The 23541-nt window shown below is 39.6% G+C and overlaps 3 protein-coding genes across 3 annotated transcripts in view; all 3 read right to left on the reverse strand.

The window, feature by feature from the left end:
- Window positions 1-827: 827 nt before the first annotated feature.
- On the reverse strand, window positions 828-9753 carry LOC140952211 (uncharacterized). Its single transcript, XM_073401633.1, has 3 exons — window positions 9640-9753; window positions 6876-8033; window positions 828-2088 (listed from the first exon to the last, which is right to left on the reverse strand). The coding sequence occupies exons 2-3, from the start codon at window positions 8008-8010 to the stop codon at window positions 1352-1354; spliced, it is 1872 nt and encodes a 623-aa protein (XP_073257734.1). The 5' UTR covers window positions 8011-8033; window positions 9640-9753; the 3' UTR covers window positions 828-1351.
- Window positions 9754-10019: 266 nt separating this feature from the next.
- Window positions 10020-14774, reverse strand: LOC140951895 (uncharacterized). The gene is made up of 3 exons (XM_073401269.1): window positions 14655-14774; window positions 13497-13558; window positions 10020-12531 (listed from the first exon to the last, which is right to left on the reverse strand). Exon 3 carries the CDS (start codon window positions 12490-12492, stop codon window positions 11416-11418), a length of 1077 nt encoding a protein of 358 aa, XP_073257370.1. The 5' UTR covers window positions 12493-12531; window positions 13497-13558; window positions 14655-14774; the 3' UTR covers window positions 10020-11415.
- Window positions 14775-17302: 2528 nt separating this feature from the next.
- The window catches only part of LOC140951832 (laminin subunit alpha-like), an 86688-nt gene continuing 80449 nt past the window's right edge, over window positions 17303-23541 (reverse strand). Inside the window, exons 47-52 of the mRNA XM_073401184.1 lie at window positions 23336-23531; window positions 21296-21451; window positions 20653-20815; window positions 19847-19977; window positions 18342-18564; window positions 17303-17597 (exon numbers count right to left, since the gene is read on the reverse strand). Of these exons, the coding sequence (XP_073257285.1) occupies window positions 17437-17597; window positions 18342-18564; window positions 19847-19977; window positions 20653-20815; window positions 21296-21451; window positions 23336-23531 (1030 nt within the window). The 3' untranslated portion in view covers window positions 17303-17436. The remainder of the gene's footprint in view (window positions 17598-18341; window positions 18565-19846; window positions 19978-20652; window positions 20816-21295; window positions 21452-23335; window positions 23532-23541) is intronic.

Consider the following 23541-nt stretch of genomic DNA (forward strand, 5'->3'; position numbering starts at 1 on the left):
TATTTATCCTTAGCTGTATTTACAGCACTTATGCTAGTGGGGCCAACCAAATGACTGAAACATATAATTCAAATCAAACATAACAGGGGTAAGAATCCCAACTGTCCAGAGGCAAACTAGCTGGCTATTTACAAGCAGCGTCGAGGATTTCGGGACTACCGTGAACAAATCCAGCAGGCAGTCAGTCGGGGCCTTTGAAATGCATCATGGATGAGAGGACAATAGACACGCCCTCTTTACAATATATCTTAACATGTTTAACAGTAGCATACAAAGACACCAGTGGCAGTCCCTATTAGTCTATTTATGAGCTTACTGTACCCGCCAAACCCATGACATGAATGATGTGTGAAGGTTGGCCACACGTCCACTGGGGTATGTGTCCTGTACTCTTTTTGAACAGTGGTAAGGGGTCTCTGACATTCCATGACCAGCAGAGCTGTGAGACCGGACCAACGGTTTTTCATCCTTATCCTAGAGGACTGCAGATGTCATAACAAATACAGCACTAATTTCTTCTCAGTTATTTAAAGACTCTGAGTGTTGGTCTGGCTGGGGTTTGAACCCACAACCTCTCGCTCAGCAGACAGGTGCTCTCCCAACTGAGCTAACAAAGCAGTGGCTAAACATTTCATCCAACAGCTATGAAGCTTTAGTGTTGGCCCATGCTACTCTGCTAGTAAGATTTAAACAAGTATTGCCTCATAATTTCCCCCTATTTTTCCAGGCTTGTCACCCTTTTAGAACCCCCACTTAATTCCCTTTCCTCTACCGCCCCCTGTGCCCCTCCCATGTCCTATTCTCCTGGGCTGCCACCCCAATGTTCTCCTTCACTAATAACCCACAACATTCTTTTTAAAGATAAACACCTGCTAGAATTTAAAAGGTCATTTTACACCTTAAAAAATCTGGTGACAAAAAAACCTGGATCAGATCAACCCTGCAAATCACTACATTGTAAATACAACAAAAGGGTTTGAATAGGGTTAGAGGGGATGATATGATTCAGGTATCATAAAGACCAGAATTTTAATAGTGTACAATGCCCTTTGAAATAACTAGATAGTTTCTTTCTTTTTAAAATAATACAAACAGTTCTATTAGATGATTTTTCTTAAATTGATATGTTGAAGGATTACTAAACAATAAACACTTGAAGGAACAAGTTCATTTGTTTTATTCCAAACTTAAACAGTTTTGTACAGGCAAAATGGGCCTTTATAAAAACAAGTAAAAGCAACGTTTGGCAACATCATTCTTAGCTTATTTCCTGCTGCAACTTCCAGGCTATTTTAAGTTCATGTTTCTTGAAATATGATGACCATGTAAGGCACTACTAGACTGTTACTTATTATGTTTCACTCATGCATGTAGATTCATGTTTTTTTAATTCTGATGACCACCTGAAGCTCTTGGCACAAAACTTGCAATGATAAGGTTTCACTCCTGTGTGGATACGTTCATGGTCCTTGCAACCTGTTGACTTGCTAAAGCTCTTATCACAATGCTTGCACTTGTAGGGTTTCACTTCTGTGTGGATACATTCATGCCGCTTGCAATGAAATGACCGTGTAAAGCGCTTATCACAGTACTTGCACCGATATGGTTTCACCCGTGCATGTATAAGTTCATGTTGCTTACAAACTGATGAACGACTGAAGCACTTATTACAATGATTGCACTGATATGGTTTTGCAACTCCAGTGTCAATATGTTCAACTGCATCTTGCATCTTGCAAGTTGATGAATAGGGTTTCTCTGCTGTGTGGGTACTTTCATGCCGCTTGACATGTGATGATCGTGAGAAGCACTTATCACAATACTTGCACTGATATGGTTTTACCCCTGCATGTGTAAGTTCATGTTGCTTACAATTTGATGAACGGTTGAAGAACTTACCACAATGCTTGCACTTGTATGGTTTTGCTCCTGTGTGAATACGTTCATGACTCCTGCAAGTTGATAAATCCCCAAACCATTTATCACAATACTTGCATTGATAAGGTTTTTCGCCTGTGTGAATACGTTCATGATTCTTGCAATTTGATGAATACCCAAAGTGTTTATCACAATATTTGCATTTATAAGGTTTCACTCTGGTCTGTATATGTTGATGCTGTTTTCCAGTTGATGAGTCACTAAAACACTTATTAGAATTATACTCTGGTGGCACCGGTCTGCTTACTCTGGATAATTCCTCACTTTTGGACATGGTAAGTTGTTCTCTTTTACAATATCACCTTAGAAACCTGAAATTCAAAAGTGTTACATTAGGATACATTGTATCTTAGCAGCATATTTTTAATTACAGTAACACTATAGGAACTTGTGGACAAATTGTTTAAAGATGATTTAATCCAAGAAGAATTCCACACTTTGATTGAAATTCATACTTTGCCCCAAGGATTGGGGGAATAAAACAAAATAAATTACCTTGGGATTCAGGGAGAAATAATCCAATTTTTGTCGTATTTCTACAGGCTTCGAAGCCAAGTATAACCCTTAAAACCTGGTTCACACTTGTGACATAATGATATAAGTATAATGGCATATGAAGGTGGTTATGTTGTTTGGTTTGTAGCGTAAACATGCTGACATAACAACATTATAACAGGTATCTTGAAAACAAAGACCCTTAAGACCTGCTAAAATAAGGGTAAGGGAACTGAGTGAATCAACCTTCAGGTCAGTTTGCCCAGTATAATGACTTAAATGGAACCGGATTCACTCAGTTTCCTAACCTTAATCAATAAAGTTCAGGGCCGGGTTGTTCAAAGCTGGGTTAAGATAACCCAGAGTTAGTGAAAAATTTGAATTCCCGATATGAAAGCTGAAAAGGCAAATTTAGTTTAATTCTTTTCCCCTACGATTCGATGATTCGATGCTTTAGGAAAAATGGGGAAAATTATCCGAGAAAATACTTTTGGACAACAAAAAAAGAAACCGGGATCAAAATCTAACCCTGGGTTAGCGCTAATCAGCCTTCGAACAACTGGGCCCAGAGTCATTCGGTGAGGGGTCTTAGGGGTCTTTGTTTTAAGACACTCACATTGTAACAACATCATGGGACATAACGGCATAAGGAAAAAAATGATTTTTATTGTTTCCCGATATTAGTTCTTGTGCATCGTTTATAAAAGTTTTATCTTAGGGCATATCATGTAATTTATAGTTATGTAATTGATTGGCATACTGGAAATAATTCTGAAAAACACTTGACAAGTCAACTCCTTTTTGTGCCAGCGGGAGGCAAATTTAAGGGCCTGTGGCTGGTGGACAGATTTCACCGACAATATGTTGAGTAGATTAATGAGAGGAAGCTGGAGCACTTCCTTTAGAAGGCAAAATAGAGGTAAACGCAACAAGGAGAGTCTACTGTGCCACCTTCTGTTTTTACTTCTAGTAATGTTGTTATGTTGATTATCACATAAGTACTTACGAGCCACCATACATAAGCGAGATAAGCTTTTTAATTCATTATGTCACTATGTTGTGAAGTAATTATTTTGCCAGTGTGAAACAGGCCTAGGCTTACGATAGTAACATTGGTCCATTCTAGCACCAGTATTGCAGTAATGTAAGATCAACATTAGAGAGCTGAAGTCAAAAGTATGATTAGCAGATAACCGAGCTGTCGAGAGAGAACCATTTAGTAACTTTTCATACCCTTCTTTAAAAAAATTAGAGAAGGAGCTTGCGCCTATTTCTATAATAAAGACTCAATAAAAAATGTGTGAATGTAAAAATGTGAATGAAGTTCACGCTGGACACTTTGTCGCGTGCTCACTTAACATGTACCCGTTTGAGAAACTCCCGGGGCGTTTTCAGTAGCAATCACTTACCAGAGATATCTTATTAACAGATTCAGAGCAAATCAGTGCATTCGGTGAATCACAGGGTTCGGAAAGGCAAGCAAAAGTTAACAAACTAAACAACAACCTGTGTCCGCCATCTTGTCTGCATGCTTAGCGACCGCTCAGAAGATACCCTGCTCCCCGCGGAATGCCCTACCCCTCCCCAATGGAAGTCGCCATTATGACCGTTATCTATGATACCGATACCAGATAGTGGGGAAAGATGCGAAAGTAAAAAGCACGTTTTAATTTCGTGTTCGCGCTTTCTCAATTCAGCGGACCCGACTTCATCTCTGAGCCTGGAGCAAGCTAATGATAAAGAATCAACACTCCCAAAATTTTGCATAACCTTTATTTTTCAGTTCTCTTGGGTAATACAGCCGTCCCAAGAGAAATTGCAAACAATACTTATGCAGGGTAACAAAGGATAACACAGGGAAACAAAAAGTAACACAAGGAAACACAGGGTGACACAGGGTAAGAAAGGGTAAGAAAGGGTAACACAGGGTAACAACGGACGACACAGGGTAACACAGGGTAACAAACGGTAACAGAGGATAACAAAGGGTAACACAGGGTAACAAAGGGTAACAAAGGGTAACACAGGGTAACAAAGGATAACACGGGGTAACACAGGGTAACAAAGGGTAACAACGGATGACACAGGGTAACACAGGGTAACAAAGGGTAACACAGGGTAACAACGGACGACACAGGGTAACACAGGGTAACAAACGGTAACAGAGGATAGCAAAGGGTAACACAGGGTAAGAAAGGGTAACAAAGGGTAACACAGGGTAACAAAGGGTAACACGGGGAACACGGGGTAACAAAGGGTAACACAGGGTAATAAAGGGTAACAAAGGTAGCACAGGGTAACACAGGAGAACACAGGGTAACAAAGGTAACAAAGAGTAACAAAGGGTAGGACAGGGTAAGAAAAGGTAACACAGGGTAACAATATCAGTAACGTGATAAGTAATGACACAGCACCAAAGATATATGGGACTCAATAGATTTACATACCTTTCTCTATAACAATCACAAGAATACTCGTATTGTTTCTTGTTTTATACATCGTATTTTTTTGGAATAAAAATCTTAAGTTACGTTTTAGCCTCGCAAACACAGCAGTAAAAATCAGGTAAAAATATTTAATTATTGAAAACTGAGGAGACTCCTGTGTTTATTTAGAGATTTTTTAAAATACAAAACTTTTGTTTCGCGCCACTGACCATATTTTATGCCTGTCAGAGCAGAAGTAAGAATTTCCTTTGAAAAACTAACTAATGAACCATCCTTATTTGAAGAATAAATTTTAATGCTATTTTGAAAAGGTGTTAAATTCGAAAAATGTGCAGCTTGTCACGTTTATAGTCAAGGATTATGTTACATGTGAATTCAAGTGGAACGATCTTCGAATATCAACGTGTGCTCACATGTAACAACACTTTCTTTTAAAAAGCTTTCTGATAGACATGCTACATACAAGCTGACCTGAAGAGTTTCTTAGCGAGTAGAACGTTCTTTGCTGACACAGTATCTTTTTTCTGCTTGTGCAATCCAACCTGACTTGCACCTGATTCGAAGTTGCACCCAATAAAAATCACACAATTTTTTTACGGGCATGTAAAATGGTTAAATAAAAGATTTCAAGTTCTTGCTCCCAAGAAAAATATGAAAGGAATGCACTGCCGAATTTATGACACTAGCTGACTACGTAATCCCGCATAAAAATGGGTTTCATTTTTAAGTTGGGACTGTTATTTCAAAAACCAATGGAATAACTTCCAAAAAGCAACCACCTACCCTAAAGAACTCCAAAAGTTTAAATGACAGTAGAACATGACAAATTTCTCAACAATCTTTCATTAATTTTATTACTGGTGCTGGCTAAACATTTCAATCCATAACTATGAAGCTTTAGTGTTGGCCCACTCTACTCTACCAATAAGAGTTGGACAAGTCAAATGACATGTTCTATTAATCTTCTTAATCTTCCTATTGATTTTTAAAGTACTGAGTACACAGCATTCATGAAAAACAGTTCTTTGTTAGGTTAGTTGTAGACAGTTTTGCATATTGCTTAGGGTAGTTAGGTTTATTTATAATTTTTTTTATACTCCAGATGAATTTTAAGTGTTTAAATGAAGAATTATTCTATTCTATTCTTATTCTATTAAAGGGGGGTGCGGGGGAGGGGGGGATCCAAACCTCCCACCTCCTGTTCCTTGCATTTCTGGCCTCCAATTGCCTTCTTGCCCCTTTTTTATGGCTTTCCCCCTTAAGCCCTTTGTCTAATAGAAAATATTAAGTATTGCTGCATAATTTCCCCATATATTTCCCCACTTTTCACCCTTTTAGAACTTGCACCTAATGCCCTTTGCTCTGCTCCTCCCATACCCCTACCACTTCCTATTCTCCTGGGCTCCTAACCCCATGTTACACTTCACTAATAACCCACAACATCCTTCTTTTACAGGTTAACATATGCTAAACTTTAAAACACCATTTTACACCTTGGTGTCAACAAAACCTAGACCAGATCAACCCGGCAAGTCACTATAATATAAGAAAAAGGTTAGATTAGGGTTAGACAGGTTTCTGTGATCCAGGTTTCACAGTGCTAGAATTTCTATAGTCTAAAATGGTGATCAAACTAACTAATGAGCCTAAAAGAAGAGCATCATTAGTTGATTTCCTTCAACACAAACTCCTTTATTTTTAAAGACTTTCTCTAAAATCATATGGATATACATCAAACAATCAAGGAATGAGTTCATTTGCTTTTGCTCCAAACTTTTTAAACAGCTTAAGGTTTTGCAACATTTTAACTGGCCTTTAAATAAACAAGTAGAAACAACTTTTGGCATGACACAATAATCTTAGTCGATAACTGCCACAACTTCTACGTGTAGGCTCCTTTACGTTGATACATTCACAGGTTCATATTTTTTGTAATCAATTTAAATTATGATGACCATGAAAGGCAATAATTATAACAATACTTTTATTCATCATGTTTAACACCTGTGTGTGTAAGTTCATGCTGCTTGCATTGTAACGACTGGCTGAAGCCTTTACCACAATACTTACACTCATAGGGCTTAATTCCTGTGTGGACATGTTCATGTTGCTTGCAATGTGATGACTTGCTAAAACTTTTATCACAATATTTGCACTGATACGGTTTTACTCCTGTATGGATGCGTTCATGCTCCTTACAATGAGATGATTGTGTAAAGCACTTATTACAATATTTGCACTGATAAGGTTTTACTCCTGTATGAGTACGTTCATGCTCCTTGCAGTGTGATGAAATACTGTAGCACTTTTCACAATATTTGCACTGATAAGGTTTCACTCCGGTGTGGGTACGTTCATGGCGCTTGCAATTTGATGACTGGGAAAAACACTTATCACAATGCTTGCACTGATAAGGTTTTACTCCTGTGTGGTTATGTTCATGCTCCTTGCAGTGTGATGAAGCACTGAAGCACTTTTCACAATACTTGCATTGATAAGGTTTCACTCCTGTATGGGTACGTTCATGCTCCTTGCAGTGTGATGACTGTGTAAAGCACTTACTACAATAGTTGCATTGGTAAGGTTTCACTCCTGTGTGGGTACGTTCATGCTCCTTGCAATGCGATGAATAACTGAAGCACTTTTCACAATATTTGCACGGATAAGGTTTCACTCCTAAGTGGATAAGTTCATGTCGCTTGCAATTTGATGACTGTGTGAAACACTTATTACAATACTTGCACTGATAAGATTTTTCTCCTGTGTGGGTATGTTCATGCTCCTTGCAATGTGACGACTGTGTAAAGCACTTATTACAATACTTGCACGGATAAGGTTTCACTCCTGTGTGGGTACGTTCATGCTGCTTGCAATTTGATGACTGGCTAAAGCACTTATTACAATACCTGCACTGATAAGGTTTCTCTCCTGTGTGGGTACGTTCATGTTCTTTGCAATGTGATGAAGCACTGAAGCACCTTTCACAGTACTTGCACTGATAAGGTTTCACTCCTGTGTGGGTACGTTCATGCTGCTTGCAATTTCCTAACAAGCTAAAGCACTTGTCACAATACTTGCATTTCATAACCTTTGGTAGCATTAAACTTGATGGCTCCTCACTTATGGACATTGTATGTTCTTATCTTTAGAACCCTGAAATTGAACATGTTTACATTTAGAATATCTTTATTTTATCTCTATTTATTATTTTTTTTATCTAGCCACATTATGATGTTACAAAACAATAAAGCAGAAGGAATTATGAGAAAAAGGCAAGAAAGCCCAAAGAAACCATGAGGCTTATGCAAAGGAGGCTTTCTCTACTAAATTACAAAGAGCACTAAAAAATAATAATTGAACAGCCAAGGCTGAGTAACACTACGTACTAATAAGGTATTAAAGAAAAAGAAAGAAAAAAAGACAAAAGACCAACGCAAAGAAAAGGAAAAAGGGAGGGAGATGAAGGAAAAGGTACAAGATAATTGATAAATATTTTTTCAGTTTGCTCTTAAAAATTGACATACTAACTTAGCTTTGAATTTCTAGACTTGTTGAGTTACAGTTGATTTCAGTGCTGTGTATATGTTGTAGTTCAATTTGCACTTTGGTACAATTTGTTTTTTTACCAGTACAGAATATATTAAACTGGTACAAAATGTTTTGTGCTGGTTCAATTTTTAATTTCATAGTCAGTTTGTTGTTAACTTACAATATTAATTTATTTTTTGGAGCACTTGTCTGCCATGAATAAGCTTTAGTTCTACTGTGGTTAGTTTTCATTGACAATCATCTGTTGCTTTCTTTTATTCAAGGTTTTCTTAATTTGAGTTCACTAGGGTCATAGATTGAGGACCGTGATATTTTTCTGGGATTGACAAAACAAAACTTTCCAGCAAATTCTTTCACATGGGCAGACTGATATTTTTATCTGTTGATTTCTTCTGCAAAACATCAAGTCTTCCTGTTATGTTTTAACCATGCAGATGCTAAGAAAGGACGAAAAAGTACCAACTACAGGAAATACAAATTTGCCTCCCTGCTAACTAAATTTGCATCACTGTTACATGTAAATTGAGGGCATTCATCAATGCCAAAATACCGAAACCTTGTCATACAGAATAAGACTAAACAATAAAACATCAGACTATTTGGCTTTTCACTGTATTGATAATATTTTGTCCATTATGAAATCGCCTACAGAAATACATTCGAACTCAGGTGTTTATGTTGCAAAGGAAAAAACAAAGGAAAAACAAAAATTAACTGAAATAAAAAATAAACTGCAACATAAAATAGGAAAGAAATCAGCTGTAAAAAACGAAGGACCTTAGTACTGACAAAAAAAAAGTCTTATGTTAGTTTTGCACTTATGGAAGGAATTGGAATTCCTAGTATTACAACCATGAACTTAATTCCTTAGTAGAAAAGTTTTTGACATATATCGAGTAACAATCCGGTTTTATATAGAAACATTATTTTAACTATTTCTGCTGCATGTAGACAAATACCATTTATCTGTAAGATGCAAAGATTCTTTAATATTGCGTTTGTATGGGCATCGTACACTTGTAGATCTTTAACGGCACATTTGTGATCAAGGGAACCCTAATGGGGAACTCGGGAAGTAAGATGATGTAAACCATATTTGCTCATACATGTTAAATAATTTGCACAGACAATAGAAAAACACGCTTGCTTAACTTAACATGTGCATGTCTGGGGAATGCAGAAAAGTTATTTAGTCTTTCAAATCATTTACCTCTAATATCTGCGGAACAGAATGAGGTGAAGAGATAAGTGCAGTCGGTCAATCACAGGTCAAGGAAAGGCCCGCAATTTTTTCCACCATCGATCCGCCATCTTGTCTGCTTTTTGCTTAGCGACCGCTCAGAAGATAGACCGCTGATTAGTGTGTCCCGCGTGTCCCGCTGTAAATTATCTCGTCCCCAGGGTCTATCCGGGTTGGCGTGGGGGGCACCCACTACAGGCTTTACGCTCAAATACCCCTCCCAGCCCCTCCCTACTTAAATGAAGCAAATAGTCAAGTGCCAAGGCTCAATTTAAGTCTAGTTGTCAATTTATTTCGCGTGAAAATTTGTTGAGTTCCTCCATCTTTAATAGGACTTCTTTTATTTAATTATGCTGTACAGTGAATGTACACATCGATTATCCGCTACTTAATGGCTCACAAGTCCAGTACCTTTGGTATGCTGACGACTCCCAACGTAATGTTTTGCTTAGGAAGGATTCTAATTTAGAGTATCAGATAGCAAACTCTAAAGTGATGGTTCACAGGTGCAGGGCTGTCAACCCCCCACTTCTTCAAATATTGAGAATTGATGGGCAGTGGGTGATAGATGACGTCATAATGCAGAGCACATGACATCATTTTTTGCCAAAAAAAAACGCCGAAAAAGATGTTGTTTTAATTGTAACATTTGACCTAATTTACTTCCCACCAATCACATTATTGCTTATATTACAATGGCATACTGGAGTTTGTGAGGAAATGCTCAATGTTAACAGAAAAATAGCTCAAACAGCACAAAATTTTTGAAATTTCACTGTCAGAGAGTCGAATCTACAAGAAATGACAAACTTTGGTGATTATCCGGGAGATTTCAGACTCTAATCTGGACACCGGGAGAAACGGTTTAAAATCTGAAGTCTCCTGGATTATCTGGGAGAGTTGACAGCCCTGTAGGTGCTTTAAAAAACTGAACCAGATCTCCATACATGCTAGGCTACCTCTGGACTAGGTGGAAGTTGTTGATTAGCAAACTGGGGGCGGGGGTTATTAAAGAAATTTCTACCGTTGTTAACTGGAATCATTTCCAAAAAGAAACCACCTATATGTACCCCAAATGACTCTGCCAAAAAGATATGACATGAAGAACATGACTAATAATATTAGTCATGGAAAAAGGAATTATTTCTATTTCATGTGATGCACCACAAGTTTCATTCAATAGCTATAAAGCAGGGGGTCCATGGACCCGGTCCATGAAAGTGGTTCATGGACCCGGTCCAAAGTGGGGGTCCATGAACCCCTGGTCCATGTTTTGTCCTCACCCATGACTACATGTAAAACACTTATTACAAGACTTGCACTAATAAGGTTTTACTCCTGTGTGAGAATGTTCATATGCTCCTTGCAATGTGATGAATAAGTTACTTCTCACAATATTACTTGCACAGATAATGTTTCACTCCTGTGTGGGTACATTTAAGGCACTTGCAATTTGATGACTGTGAAAAAAAATTTATCACAATGCTTACACTGATAAGGTTTCACTCCTGTGTTGTCATGTACATGCTCTTAATTGCAACATGATGAATAACTCAAGCTCTTGCCACAATACTTGCACTCATACAGCATTTTTCTTGTGTTGACTAGTTCATGTTGATTGCAATCTTATGACTTATGCGAAAACGTCTTTTACAATACTTCCACTGATTAATAGGTTTCACTACTGTGTGGGTACATTCATGCTCTGCACAATGTCATGGCTGTGTAAAGCCCTTATTGCAAAAGTTACACTGATAATATTTCTCTTGTGTGTGTAAGTTCATGCTTCTTGCAATGTGATGACTGTGTGAAGCACTTATCACAAAACTTACACTGATAAGGCTTCACTCCTGTATGGGTATGTTCATGGCGCTTGCAAGATGTTAAGTACGTAAAGCACTTATTGCAATACTTGCATGGATAAAATTTCTCTCCTGTATGGGTACGTTCATGCATTGTGCAATTTGATGACTGACTAAAGCACTTATTACAATACTTGCACTGATGCGGTTTCACTCCTGTGTGGGTAAGTTCATGCTGCTTACAATTTGATGACTTTGTGAAGCATTTATCACAAAACTTGCACTGATAAGATTTTTCTCCTGTGTGGGCATGTTCATGGTCCTTGCAATGTGATAACTGTGTAAAGCACTTATTACAGTACTTGCATGTATAAGATTTCACTCCTGTATGGGTACGTTCATGCGCCGTGCAACTTGATGACTGGCGAAAGTACTTATTACAATACCTGCACTGATATGGTTTCACTCCAGTATGTATACGTTCATGCTCCTCGCAATGTGATGGATAACTGAAGCACTTATCACAATGCTTGCACTGATAAGGCTTTATCCCTGAGTGTGTACGTTCATGGCGCTTGCAATTTGATGACTTTGTGAAGCACTTATCACAATATTTGCACTGATAAGATTTTACTCCTGGACAAGTGTGGGTACGCTCATGGTACGTGCAATTTGATGACTGGCTAAAGCACTTATTACAATACTTGCACTGATACGGTTTCACTCCTGTATGTACACGCTCATGCTCCTTGCAAAGTGATGAAGTACTGAAGCACTTATTACAGTACTTGCACTGATAAGGTTTCTCTCCTGTGTGGATACGTTCATGCTGCTTGCAATATGATGACTGTGTAAAGCATTTATCGCAATGCTTGCACTGATAAGGTTTCACTCCTGTGTGGGTTTGTTCATGCTGCTTGCAATTTGCTGACAAGCTAAAGCACTTGTCACAATACTTGCATTTCATAACCTTTGGTAGCATTAGACTGCTTAATCTTGATGGCTCCTCACTTTTGGACATTGTATGTTGTTCTCTTTTAAAAAATATCACTTTAGAACCCTGAAAATGAAAATTTTTACATTTAGAAAATCTTTACTTATTTTTATTACTATTACTTTTATCTTGCCACCTTGTGATGTTACAAATAATAAAGAAGAAGGAATTATGAGAAAATGGCAAAAGACACCATGGCAAGAGACACCAGGAGGCTTATGCAAAAAGGGCGTTCTCTACTAAATTACAAAAAGCACTGAAAAATAATAGTTGAACAGCCAAGGCAGAGTAACAATATGCAGTAATAAGGTTTTAAAGAAAAAAATTGAACGAAAAAAAAAGACACAATACAAAGGCAAAAAAAGAGCAAAGCCAGGCTGATGAAGAGAAAAGAACAAGTTAAGTGAGAATATGTTTTTTCAATTTGTTCATAAAGTTGATACACTAACTGAGCTTTGAATGTCTAGGCTTATTGAGTTTAAAAACAAAGGACCTTAGTACTGACATGAAAAAAGTCTTCTATCGGTTTTGCACTTATGGAAGGAACTGGCATTTCTGGTATTATAACCAGGGGCCCGTTTCTCGAAAGTCCCGGTAACTTTACGGGCCCAAAATCAAATATTCAAATCGAAATATAAAGAATAAGAGCGCCGGTCCCGGCTGGCAAACTACTCCATTTTGTTTCATTAACTGACAGTTTTATCATGTTAGATGCAAAACTATTGAAACCTCGATCTTTAATGTAAACGGAGACAGCTTACCGGGCCCGTTAATTATCGGGACTTTCGAGAAACGGGCTCCAGGAACCTGATTCCATAGTAGTAAAGTATTTTTAAATATATCTGGTAACAATCTGGTTTTATTTTGAAACAATCATTATTTCAACTATTTTATTTTGAAACAATCAATATTTTGAAACAATCATTATTTTAACTATTTATTTTTTGCTAGATATATATCATTAATTTTAACCAGATCTTATACTGGATTGCTGGCTTTCTAATGGATAGGAGACAGAGAGTTAAACTTACCCAGGATTCTTTTTTTTCTTACATAGAGAGCTAAGGCTCTAGAGCTGTCTGGACTTTCAACACTGCATGATATAAGAGAAGCAATTGGGGAAAAGTTGTTCAACAAAATATGCGCTAATTCCAAGGGGGGGAGGCAAATGGGGAAGTGCTGCTGGATGGGGTTGTATTTTCACGACTCGACTGACGCATTTTCAATAGAGCTACTAGAATGGGGTCGCACATTTTCGGATTTGGGGGGGTAGGACAGTTCTTCATACCGTTAGCAGACGTACAAGAATGTTTGTCCTGTAGGTGTATAGTAAAGTGTTCTTCTTTCAATTTAAAAAATGGGTCAATTCATTTTAGGATGACCTATTTAAAGGATTGATAAGGTAGATACTCAAACAGAAAGTGACTAAGTTGGGATAGTGAAAATTACATATCTGCCCTAAAGCGACTAAGATGGGGCCTACTGTATAATCGGTCTCAGAATAGACTATATTGGGGTAGGGGCTCTGAGAGACTAGCAGCGCATACCCAGAAAAAATTGACCCAAGTAAGATGCAAAGATTCTTAAATGTTGGGTCTGTATGAGCATCATGCATCATAACAAGAATTAAGATTTAATGGGGGACTAAAACACAAAAAATACCTTGGGATTTAGGGATGAATAATTCTGTTCTTTTGCTGTATCTTCTAAAGCCTTAGAGCCAATTATGACCTTTAATATAGGAAAACTGGTCCATTCAAGCTCCACCATGCAGTAAGATCAACATTAAAATTCCCACTGTGATATCAACGCCTTGTGCCCTTGTTAGAAACCTGGAAAATTATTAAACGACCCTGGAACTGGAACTGACATTGTACCCAGGTTTTCTCACAAATAGGTTTGATTAATTCGGCTGTCATGAACACAGATTATTCGATATTCCTTCATACTTTGCGGAATTTTTTGGCAATTTCAGGGTTTTCTGGTTCACGGTGAGATTTAGAGGCAAAACCGTGAGACCTTGACATGGCATCCCAAACCGTGAGAGTTGGAAGGTCTGCATTTTGATCATGATCCCGGGATCATGATATGACCTGTTGCACGAACACTAGGTAAACACGCTTACTTAAATTAACATGTGCCTGTCTGGGGAATTGCAGAAAAGTTATTTAGTCTTTCAAATCATTTACCTCTAATATCTGCTGAACAGAATGAGGTGAAGAGTTAAGTGCAGTCTGTCAATCACAGGTCGAGGAAAGGCCCGCAAACGAAACTAAACATTTGTTCACCATCGATCTGCCATTTTGTCTGCTGTCTGTTATGCTTAGCGACCGCTCAGAAGATACACCCCTGACTGACTTCGTCCACAGGGTCTCGCTCGGGTGCTGGGGGAGGTTCAAATACCCTTCCCAGCCCCTCCCTACTGAAAAGAAGCAAGCAGTCAAAGGGAAAAATCCATCACCCGGCCGGGAGTCTCCTGCCACAAAAGCTTAAGTCTCAAGGCTCAATTTAAGTCTTTTTAATTATTTCCCTGTGAAAATTTGCTATGTTCTTCCAAGAATCGTTTCTCTCGCTGATCCGTTTCAAGACTTCTTCTTTTTAAAAAGTGTACAGTGAATGTACACTTCGCTACCATGGGTCTCTAGTACCTTTAATATGTTGACGACTTCCAGCTTTATACACGAATTAAGAGCTTGAGATGGTGAACTCTAAAGCATTGGCTTAACACTGAACCAAAATCAGATCTTCATGCTAGGTCACCTCTAGGCTACATGGAGGTTCTTGATAAGCAAACCCGGTGGGGTACCCTAGAAAGGGAAGTCGCTATAGCTAGTCAAATTACTTACTGAACACTTAAGTGCTTATTATCGTGGTTAAAGTCGATCTGTCAAACACGTGCTTAACACGATTGATTTGAGCTAAACATGAGAAGCAGGAAGAAACTATTTCAACGATATGCTCGTGAAAAGTAAGGCTCAAGTCAAAAGTAACGCCTAGACCTTTAACCCGGGGGCTAGTGGGGAGGAGACTCCGGCGGGGATGCTCGTGGCCTCGCTTAGGAGTGTAAATTTCAGATTTTGGTCTCGCTTAGGGTGTTCTGGGCAAAACACCATTATATTTAGCCCTAAAGGTCTTTTTCAAAGAGACCTTTTACAGCTAAGTAGGGTGCACTCGAAGAAATATTAAAAAATTATATATTTTCAATTTGTTTTATTTACTCGATTCATGTAATCAAAGATTAAAATGATCGCTTTTAGGGGTCAAAAAATGTTGGGCCGCGCCCAGATTGGTCTTTTTTAGGGGTTTAATTCAAAATTTCCGACGAGCATCTCCGCCCCTTTCATATGGGAGTCTCTCCCCCCCCGCCGGGCCTTTAATTTAGATCTTCCAAAGCTTTTGCCGGTAGAATTCATTTCTTTGATACCTGCATCATGTTTGTCTCTCAGTAATACACGCCAGGATGCACTCGAATAAGTTACTCATTACGGCTGAGCCAATCAGGAGGCAAGCGTCCCTTACCTCCTCTCCCCAACCCCCTCCCTTTTTTCGTTCCTCCTAATCCCCCTACCCCTGCTACGCAGGCTACTCCGGTATTAGTTCTTTTCCTAAAAGGGACAGATATCCGGGAGATTTTGTATCCGTGGCCGGCTTCCATAAACAATAAGCTCTCTTTTGTCAGGATTCAGTAGAAGACCAAACACCCATTTTCAGACCCAGACCTTCTTCCCATCAACACCCGCATTCTACTTGACGCGCTTTTATCGTTAATACTAATAGGAGACTGAGAGACGACCGGGAACGAGTCAAGCTTCTTGCTAGGCCACCTCTGTACAATGCGGAAGATGTTGATGAGTTCACAACAAAAAGTAAATTCAGTTTAATTCTTTTTGTCAACAAGTTGATAATTGGATGCTCTTAAAAGTAACAGAGAATATTATCTGAGAAAATGCTTTGGACCAAAAGAAAAAGAAACCCAGGTTAAATCTAACCCTGGGTTAAACGTTAATCGGCCTCCGAACAACTGGGCCCAGGGTACTTGGGTGTCATCTTTTCCCTCTCTCCAAATGAAAAAATTACAGAATTACGCAAATCAGCTCAGTTTCATTTACGAATTATAAGCAGAGGTCATAAAGTAACTCAGCAATGACTCTACGGATATACATACACATGGCTTTGTGAGTACCAAGCTGGCTACGGCAATAGCTATTCCTCGACCACTTTATGGGCTACCAGTTACAGCTCAGGCAAACTGTTTAAAGACAATGCTGCCCGGAAAGGAACTATGGCTAGGACGGTCGCCTCAAAGTCTCCACTGATTGCCTATTAATTCTAGAATAATTTCAAAATTCTTTTGATGGATGATAAGATACCAAATGGTCTAGCACTTTCATTTGCATCGGACACACCCGAGTTAGAAAACCTGTTCACATTCATTAACAGAGAGTAGCTCTGACATGGGGTACTCAACAGCACGTTTTTCTTGGTAGTTGGCCTGGGTTTATTGAATACTTGAGATTAGAGGTGTATGGTTATGTGTAAAGGTTTAAAGAAATGTATACCAGGGATGTAAGGTGTGGTTAAGACATGCATAGTGATGAATAGGAGTGTATGGTGTTGTACAGGGTTTTATGGTGATGTATGGTCTTGTGTAGAGCTGTATGGTGGTGTTGAGGGGTGTACCGTGTTTAGTTAAATACATTACGATAATATATTATTATTCTTTAAAAAGAGGTTAATTTTCATTAGAAAGTGAAATAAAACCTGACTTGACTTGACCTGAGAAGGGTGAAATACAAGTTGAATGGACAAGGAAAGTACAACACAACAAGACAACGCCGATATTAAAACTGCATTTTATTACAAAATTACGTTACTTATAAGCTACAAAATAAAAATGCTATTAATGCTGCTTAGAAAGTGCAAAACATCCCTTATATCTTTCTCTTGACAGATATCTAAAGAAAAATTTGATCACTTGTAAGGACATCCACCAAGATACAAATCACCACCCATCATCAGCGGATTAGCAAGGTACAGAGTCTGAGGGTCTCCGCCAGGTTTCTTGGAAATCAAGTTACGCACACATCCTGTATAACCTTCTGTTACTGTAACACCCTTGGCAGCTTCGCCCACTACAAAACAAAATACAATCGTTTAATAGGCAATACTGCTTGAAAAATAAGAAACTGTACATGCAACGCTAGGACTAGAAACAAGAGTCCACCCTAAAGAGGTGTCTGGCTTACAAATAAGCAAAAGAAAGAACAATGAGGACCAGATCTAGGTGACCATTTTAGGAAGGTGTCCGCCTTATACAGAGACAATGAAAATGACTGAAGAACGTAAGGGACCAACTCTAGGTGTCCATTTTAAGCAGGTGTCGGTCTTTAAAGAGAATCAATGAAAATGAATGAAAAACGAAAGGGACCAACTCTAGGTGTCCATTCCAGAGAGGTGACTGCCTCATAGAGAGTCAAAGAAAATGACTGAAAAACAGCAGGGACTAACTCTAGGTGTCCATTTTAAGGAGGTGTCGGTCTTTTAAGAGAATCAATGAAAATGAATGACAAACCAAAGGGACCAACTCTAGGTGTCCATTTTAGGGAGGTGTCTGCCTCATAGAGAGTCAGAGGATATGACAGGAGAACAGCAGGGACCAACACTAGGCCTCCGTTTTAGGGAGGTGACCGTCTCATAGAGAGTGAAAACGGAATACATTGTTCCACTTTTTGAATTAAAGGAGGCCCGGCTGCCCAGTGGTAAAGAATGTTCTACACTACAGGTTTTATTTGGAGGAGCTTACAAAAGTAGGGGCTTACTTTCAGAAATTTACAGTTTTATGTTTTTTAGGAAGATAAAAGGATTTTTCACTGTACCAGGCAGTCCTCCGACATACAGTGGATCATAGATATCAGCACTGGTCTGGGCTCCGAGTGGCACGCTTTCATAAGAAGGGTTTTCATCCACTTGTATTTGCACAATATTGTTTCTTTTCCACACTTGTATCTTATGCCACTCCCCATCACAGAATTGAAGAGGGTCGTTGACACTGTGCTGCGCTACCAGCTGGCCGCCACCGTTTTCTGCACGGAATATGATCTAAAACCATCAATAAAAACACTTAATTATTCATTCAAAATAGTTCTCAGATTCTGATAGGCTCAAATCCCCCAGCTTATTCTTCATAACCAATCATAACCCCCTATAGTTGTTCAAAATTGGGAGACGTTTGCGGTATGTGGGTAAACTGAATGACGTCAATGGTACAAGATATACAAGACGATGCTTTTCTCTATGAGCGTTTTCTTTGGCAGCAATAAACTTAATACTATCCTCTAATTGTTTTTCACTGCTTGCTGATGAAACGAATAACGGCAATTTGCAGAAATTGTTTTACAAGGCGAAACGAAAGTCATCTTGTCTCTGAATTATGACACCTAGAAGACATAATTGTCTTGAAGCTGTGACAATGTCATAAATTCTTCACATTCATCGCTTAATTTGGCAACGCAACCCTCTAATGTTCGACTTTCACAAGCTGAGCGAACTTCTGAAAACTCAGTAACAAACTAGAGTGTGTAAATGGCCCATATATAACGCACGACTTTAAAGCATCCACGCTTTCCTTCTCTGCGTGTGAGTTTTACGCCGGAAATTTCGTAGCTACTCTACCGATTGGTTGTTTTGTAGAACCTTAACGTGCGAGAAAAATGCATCAAACGACACCACAACTATCATCCTTTTAAGCCCCAATAACCAAATACACATTCATTTAACCAAATTGATCTTATGGGTTAAGTTAAGAAAATTTGATGAAAGATGAAAGCACTTCCCCTTTGGCGATAGGCAATTTCCGAGTTTTCCCGGGCCTCTGTATCAAAACGAGGTTAAGTGCACAGCCTTTGATATGGAAATGATTTTTCATTCTTATGCAAATTAAACTCATTTTCACAAGCGAGGTTGTGCTCTTGGCCTCATTTTGAAAGTGAGGGTTTTTGGAACTCGGAAGTGGCCTATTATTATATCAATACTGATCAACATTTCTCTTGATTATGGACTGATATCTAAAGGAAAAAACTAATGTTGGTCACTCTTAACCTGTGTACAGACCCCCCTCCCCTCAGGAAAAATGAGAGGAGGGGAGGTCTGTACACAGGCTAGGTCACTCTTGGAACATTCCAAGAAACTGCCCTACTACCCCTCCCCGAAGTCATCATTTTGCCCTAAGTGTGAAGTAAGTATTAATGTTAGGTAAGGGGAGGGGTAGGTGGGCAGTTTCCCAGAAACGTATAATTGATCCGACCTTTGACGGGTTAACTTTACACCATAACTTGGACCAGTTCAAGTTGAAGGCATCACAGCGACCAAGAACGTTACTTACATTTCCTTTGGACATCTCTAGGACAATGTAGTCTCCTTTTGCATTCCAAGACGACAACAGGAGTCCAGTGTGGGATGTCGGCTTGATTTCAAGCGAGATTTCTTGTCTTTGTCCAACTGAGTATTTATCGGCTGGCAAAAAACGCAAACACGTCAGGTACAAAAAAGGAACGAAGTACCAAAACTGACAAAACTTATAAGCCCCTCCCCCCAGGTTATAGGTCCAACTACCAGTAAACAGTACATTTGATAATAACCTCCCCCCGCTACCCTAAAAAAAGCCCTCCTCTAAATGTATTAAAAGTGAGCTTAAAAAAAAAGTTGTTAAGCGACGAACGTCTACCGGAAGCGGACTTTTGGGCAATAGTCTTGCCCAAACCTTCCGCCAAATCGTCTCTAAAAGAGTAGAGACATTTAACGTTCCAAATGTGGTAGCCTCCAGGCGTATTAAAAGAGAAAAGGTCTCTTTTCCGGTTGGCATGCGTCGCTCAAAAACGCCTTTGGTTAAGATCACTAAACTGAATTCGATTACGACGTTTTGAAGCTTAATTTAAAAACAGTAAAAGCAAAAGGTTTCTCGATCAGCCCTGCTATAGCTTATTTTGAAACGCTTTTTCTTTTCCGGTTATAATCCTCCTTGGAAATACACTTCTTCCTCTCCGCCTCTCTTTTTGTATGACTTGTCCACGGAACTGACCTAAAACAGCAACGTGGCCGTAACATGACCCCATAAAACCATTCTTTTCCGCAGTGTCAATGGAATTAGGCAAATCCTCGCAGCTCGTCAAAAAGCTGAAGTCAACTCACCGACTTTGAGGTAACCTCCTCCATTTTTAAAGCTGACTCCTGATTCAGGGCTGTCGCGGTAACAGTTCTGCACCTTATACAGGTTAGTTACTGGAGTATTGATCTTCTGGTCATCCACTGTCACGTTCGTGATGCATCCTGGGAAACTGTTTTTTGAACTAGCCTAAAGTGATTTGAGGGGTTAGTTTCTAAGGAATTGCAGTGCTGCGGTGGGCGCGGGGGTGGCGATGGGAGGGAGAAGGGGTTAGGGGAGTGAATTGTTTAGGTTAATCTACCACCCTAAAAAGAATGCAAAGCTGGCGTTTTGAGGGCTAGCAATTCTTCATAGGGAATCAAGGGATTGTAAATTAGGTATGTTGTGCTTATATATTGAACGGTGGGGCAACGTTATTGGTGGGAACATCAATAAACTACAAGCAGTCTCTCTTTTTTTTCTTAGTCCGTCTAGCGAAACGCGCAAGACATGAAAATGATCACGCGCGTGACGGACGGCACGAGACGAAAATCAGGAGAAAAAGAGAGACTGCACGCAGTCTAGAACATCAATGAAGTTCCGGAACTCATTTGGGATCACGTACAACCCCAGCCCACCGGATTAGTACCCACAAGGTGTATCGAATAAAGAGACTGCAATTCTACTGACCGGAACTCGTTTGGCGTCAAATTCCTCGGGAACCCCTCCTAAGAAGAGCCTCTCAAGTGAGTTTATGTAGGTGGGTGAGCCACTCGCTTTGCCTGAATCCACTTCTATGCCATCTACATAGAGCGTTCCATCGACTTTCTCCCTGGAAAGCCACACCTAAGAAATAAAGAGCGCTATTTAGGAGCTGATGAAACGCAAGAGGTAGCGCATGGTGGACTAGTAACGAGTTGGCCATAGGTTTAACTCTTGTTGGTAGAAATCAGACATTTTTCAAATCACCTGTGTCACTGACTGAATAATCCATATTCACAAGAGATTACTTTCTTTGTGGCCATAGAGAGTTTCTGAACTTAGAGCAAATTTGTACACGTGACAATGGCGACAATGAGGTGTGTCAAGGGTGCAAAATGTTGTAAGGTCTTCATGAGCCCAATAGAATAGGTGCATATGAATTCTGAGCCTTGTCACTCATTGCCGAGATCAATGGCTGAGGTAATGAGAAACAAGGCTCAAAATTATTTGTGTTGGTGCACTAGCAAACTAAAACAACAAAAATATTCCCGCTTGTTTACGGATTGTGCCCCAGTTACAAGTCCTAGATAACTGACGTCCCCGTGTGTGTGCGGCACGCAATTTTGTCGCTGTTGCACGTCGCTACGGTGCGACCCCTCTTGTCTGCCAACCTAGACGAAATGTTGAGCAAGCGAACATAAAGAGAAAACTCTTAAATGAGAACAACAAAGGGACAAAGTCCAGTTTCCCCATTATATAGGTGTCCATGGTTACTTACCATGGAAAATCAAATGGTTCCGCCACTCCGTTTGGGAAGCATCAGAAATTATGGGCTGTGATTTGGGGCGACGCAGTTTTTCTACTATTTTTAGCCTGTTCAGCTGATTTAGATATACTTTGTAACGGGTCGTTCTACCACCACGTCAAATTTGATAGTTTTATATTTATGCACAAGATTTCCACCCGGGTGGTTTGTGTAAATGGTAAGCACCCCATATCTACTTACGGACACTTACAGATTACGGACAGTTCTCTTAGTGCTGAAAATCTTCATGCGGCCCTACCTCTAGAATACAGACACCTCTTTTGATGTGGGCACCTCAATAATATGGTCACCGTTGTAAAATGGGCACCTCTATGAGAAAGATGCCTCTATAATGCGCACACCTCGATAATTCGAACACTTATATAATGATGATAGCTGTATAATGCGGACATTGTTTGTGACGTAAGTGTCCTTACAGAAGAACTGTTTGTTATAAAGAGGTGTCAACAGAAAGAGCGGTTTGACTGTATTGTAACACATGATAAACGAAGAACAGGACAAACAGCGGACTTCCTGTGTAACCCTTCTTTGTTCAGAGAAGAAAAATAGCGAATTAAACGCTGTTGATTAAAAAATAAATTCCGCCGTTTCGGCGAGGCCAAAAGAAATGCACGCGCACAAAGAAAGAGAGACAGAATGCGCACGTGAAAGTCACGTGAAAGGATAGTCTTGGAATCAAGTTTGTAAAATTGTGTTTCAAGCGCATCTCCTCGCGAAGTCTTTTCTCCTGCTCAGTAGATCCGCTATACTCAGCACAACTGTCATGTCTTCAAGCTGCTGCAACAAACCGCAATATTGCACGATCGTGTAACTCTTATCTTGATTACATCGAGCCCCTGACCCCGAAAATGGACCCCACGTCTACAGCCTACCTGTCTGATGTTAACCACCTAAGGGCCACCAATACACACATACACACATGTTAACCACCAATACACACTCATAAGCAGGGCCTTACTAAGGTTCCTCTCGCACCCCACATCCGATCAAAGTTGAGGTGCAAAACCTGTGCAAGATATATATAAAAGGTATTCACTTCTAACACCCAGCACTGTCCAGACGGGAGGGGGACAAACTTGAATTGGATTTTCCATACATGAAACGTTAAGTGCTAATGTTAGGTTAGGGGAGGGGTAGGTGGTCAGTTACCCAGAAACCTCAACTGATCCATGATGTGTTGTGGTACGTATTGTAGTACATACCGTGTGCCACTTTCCATCGCTGTAGGTCGCGGCCGGGGTAATAAGCTTCAAGGTGCCTCTTCCCGCACTGAAGCTACAGGCGACTTTACTCCCTTCTAAATGACATTCTAAGAAGTCAGTCTGCGATGGTTCATTGGCGGTGTATAACATGATGCCATTTGGGTTGGAGGCACGGAAACTGAATTTCAATTCTGTCCTGCAAAAAT

This window comes from Porites lutea, chromosome 11 (assembly GCF_958299795.1).
Source record: "Porites lutea chromosome 11, jaPorLute2.1, whole genome shotgun sequence".
Taxonomy (NCBI): domain Eukaryota; kingdom Metazoa; phylum Cnidaria; class Anthozoa; order Scleractinia; family Poritidae; genus Porites; species Porites lutea.

Excerpts from the sequence above, each read along its gene's own strand:
- LOC140951895 (XM_073401269.1), bottom strand. The coding sequence starts at position 12,492 with ATGTCCAAAAGTGAGGAGCCATCAAGATTAAGCAGTCTAATGCTACCA.
- LOC140952211 (XM_073401633.1), bottom strand. The coding sequence starts at position 8,010 with ATGTCCATAAGTGAGGAGCCATCAAGTTTAATGCTACCAAAGGTTATG. Across the intron at positions 2,089-6,875 it reads TACACACACAGGTGTTAAAC|CTTATAAATGCAAATATTGT; the intron begins ATGATGAATAAA and ends CCAGAGTGAAAC.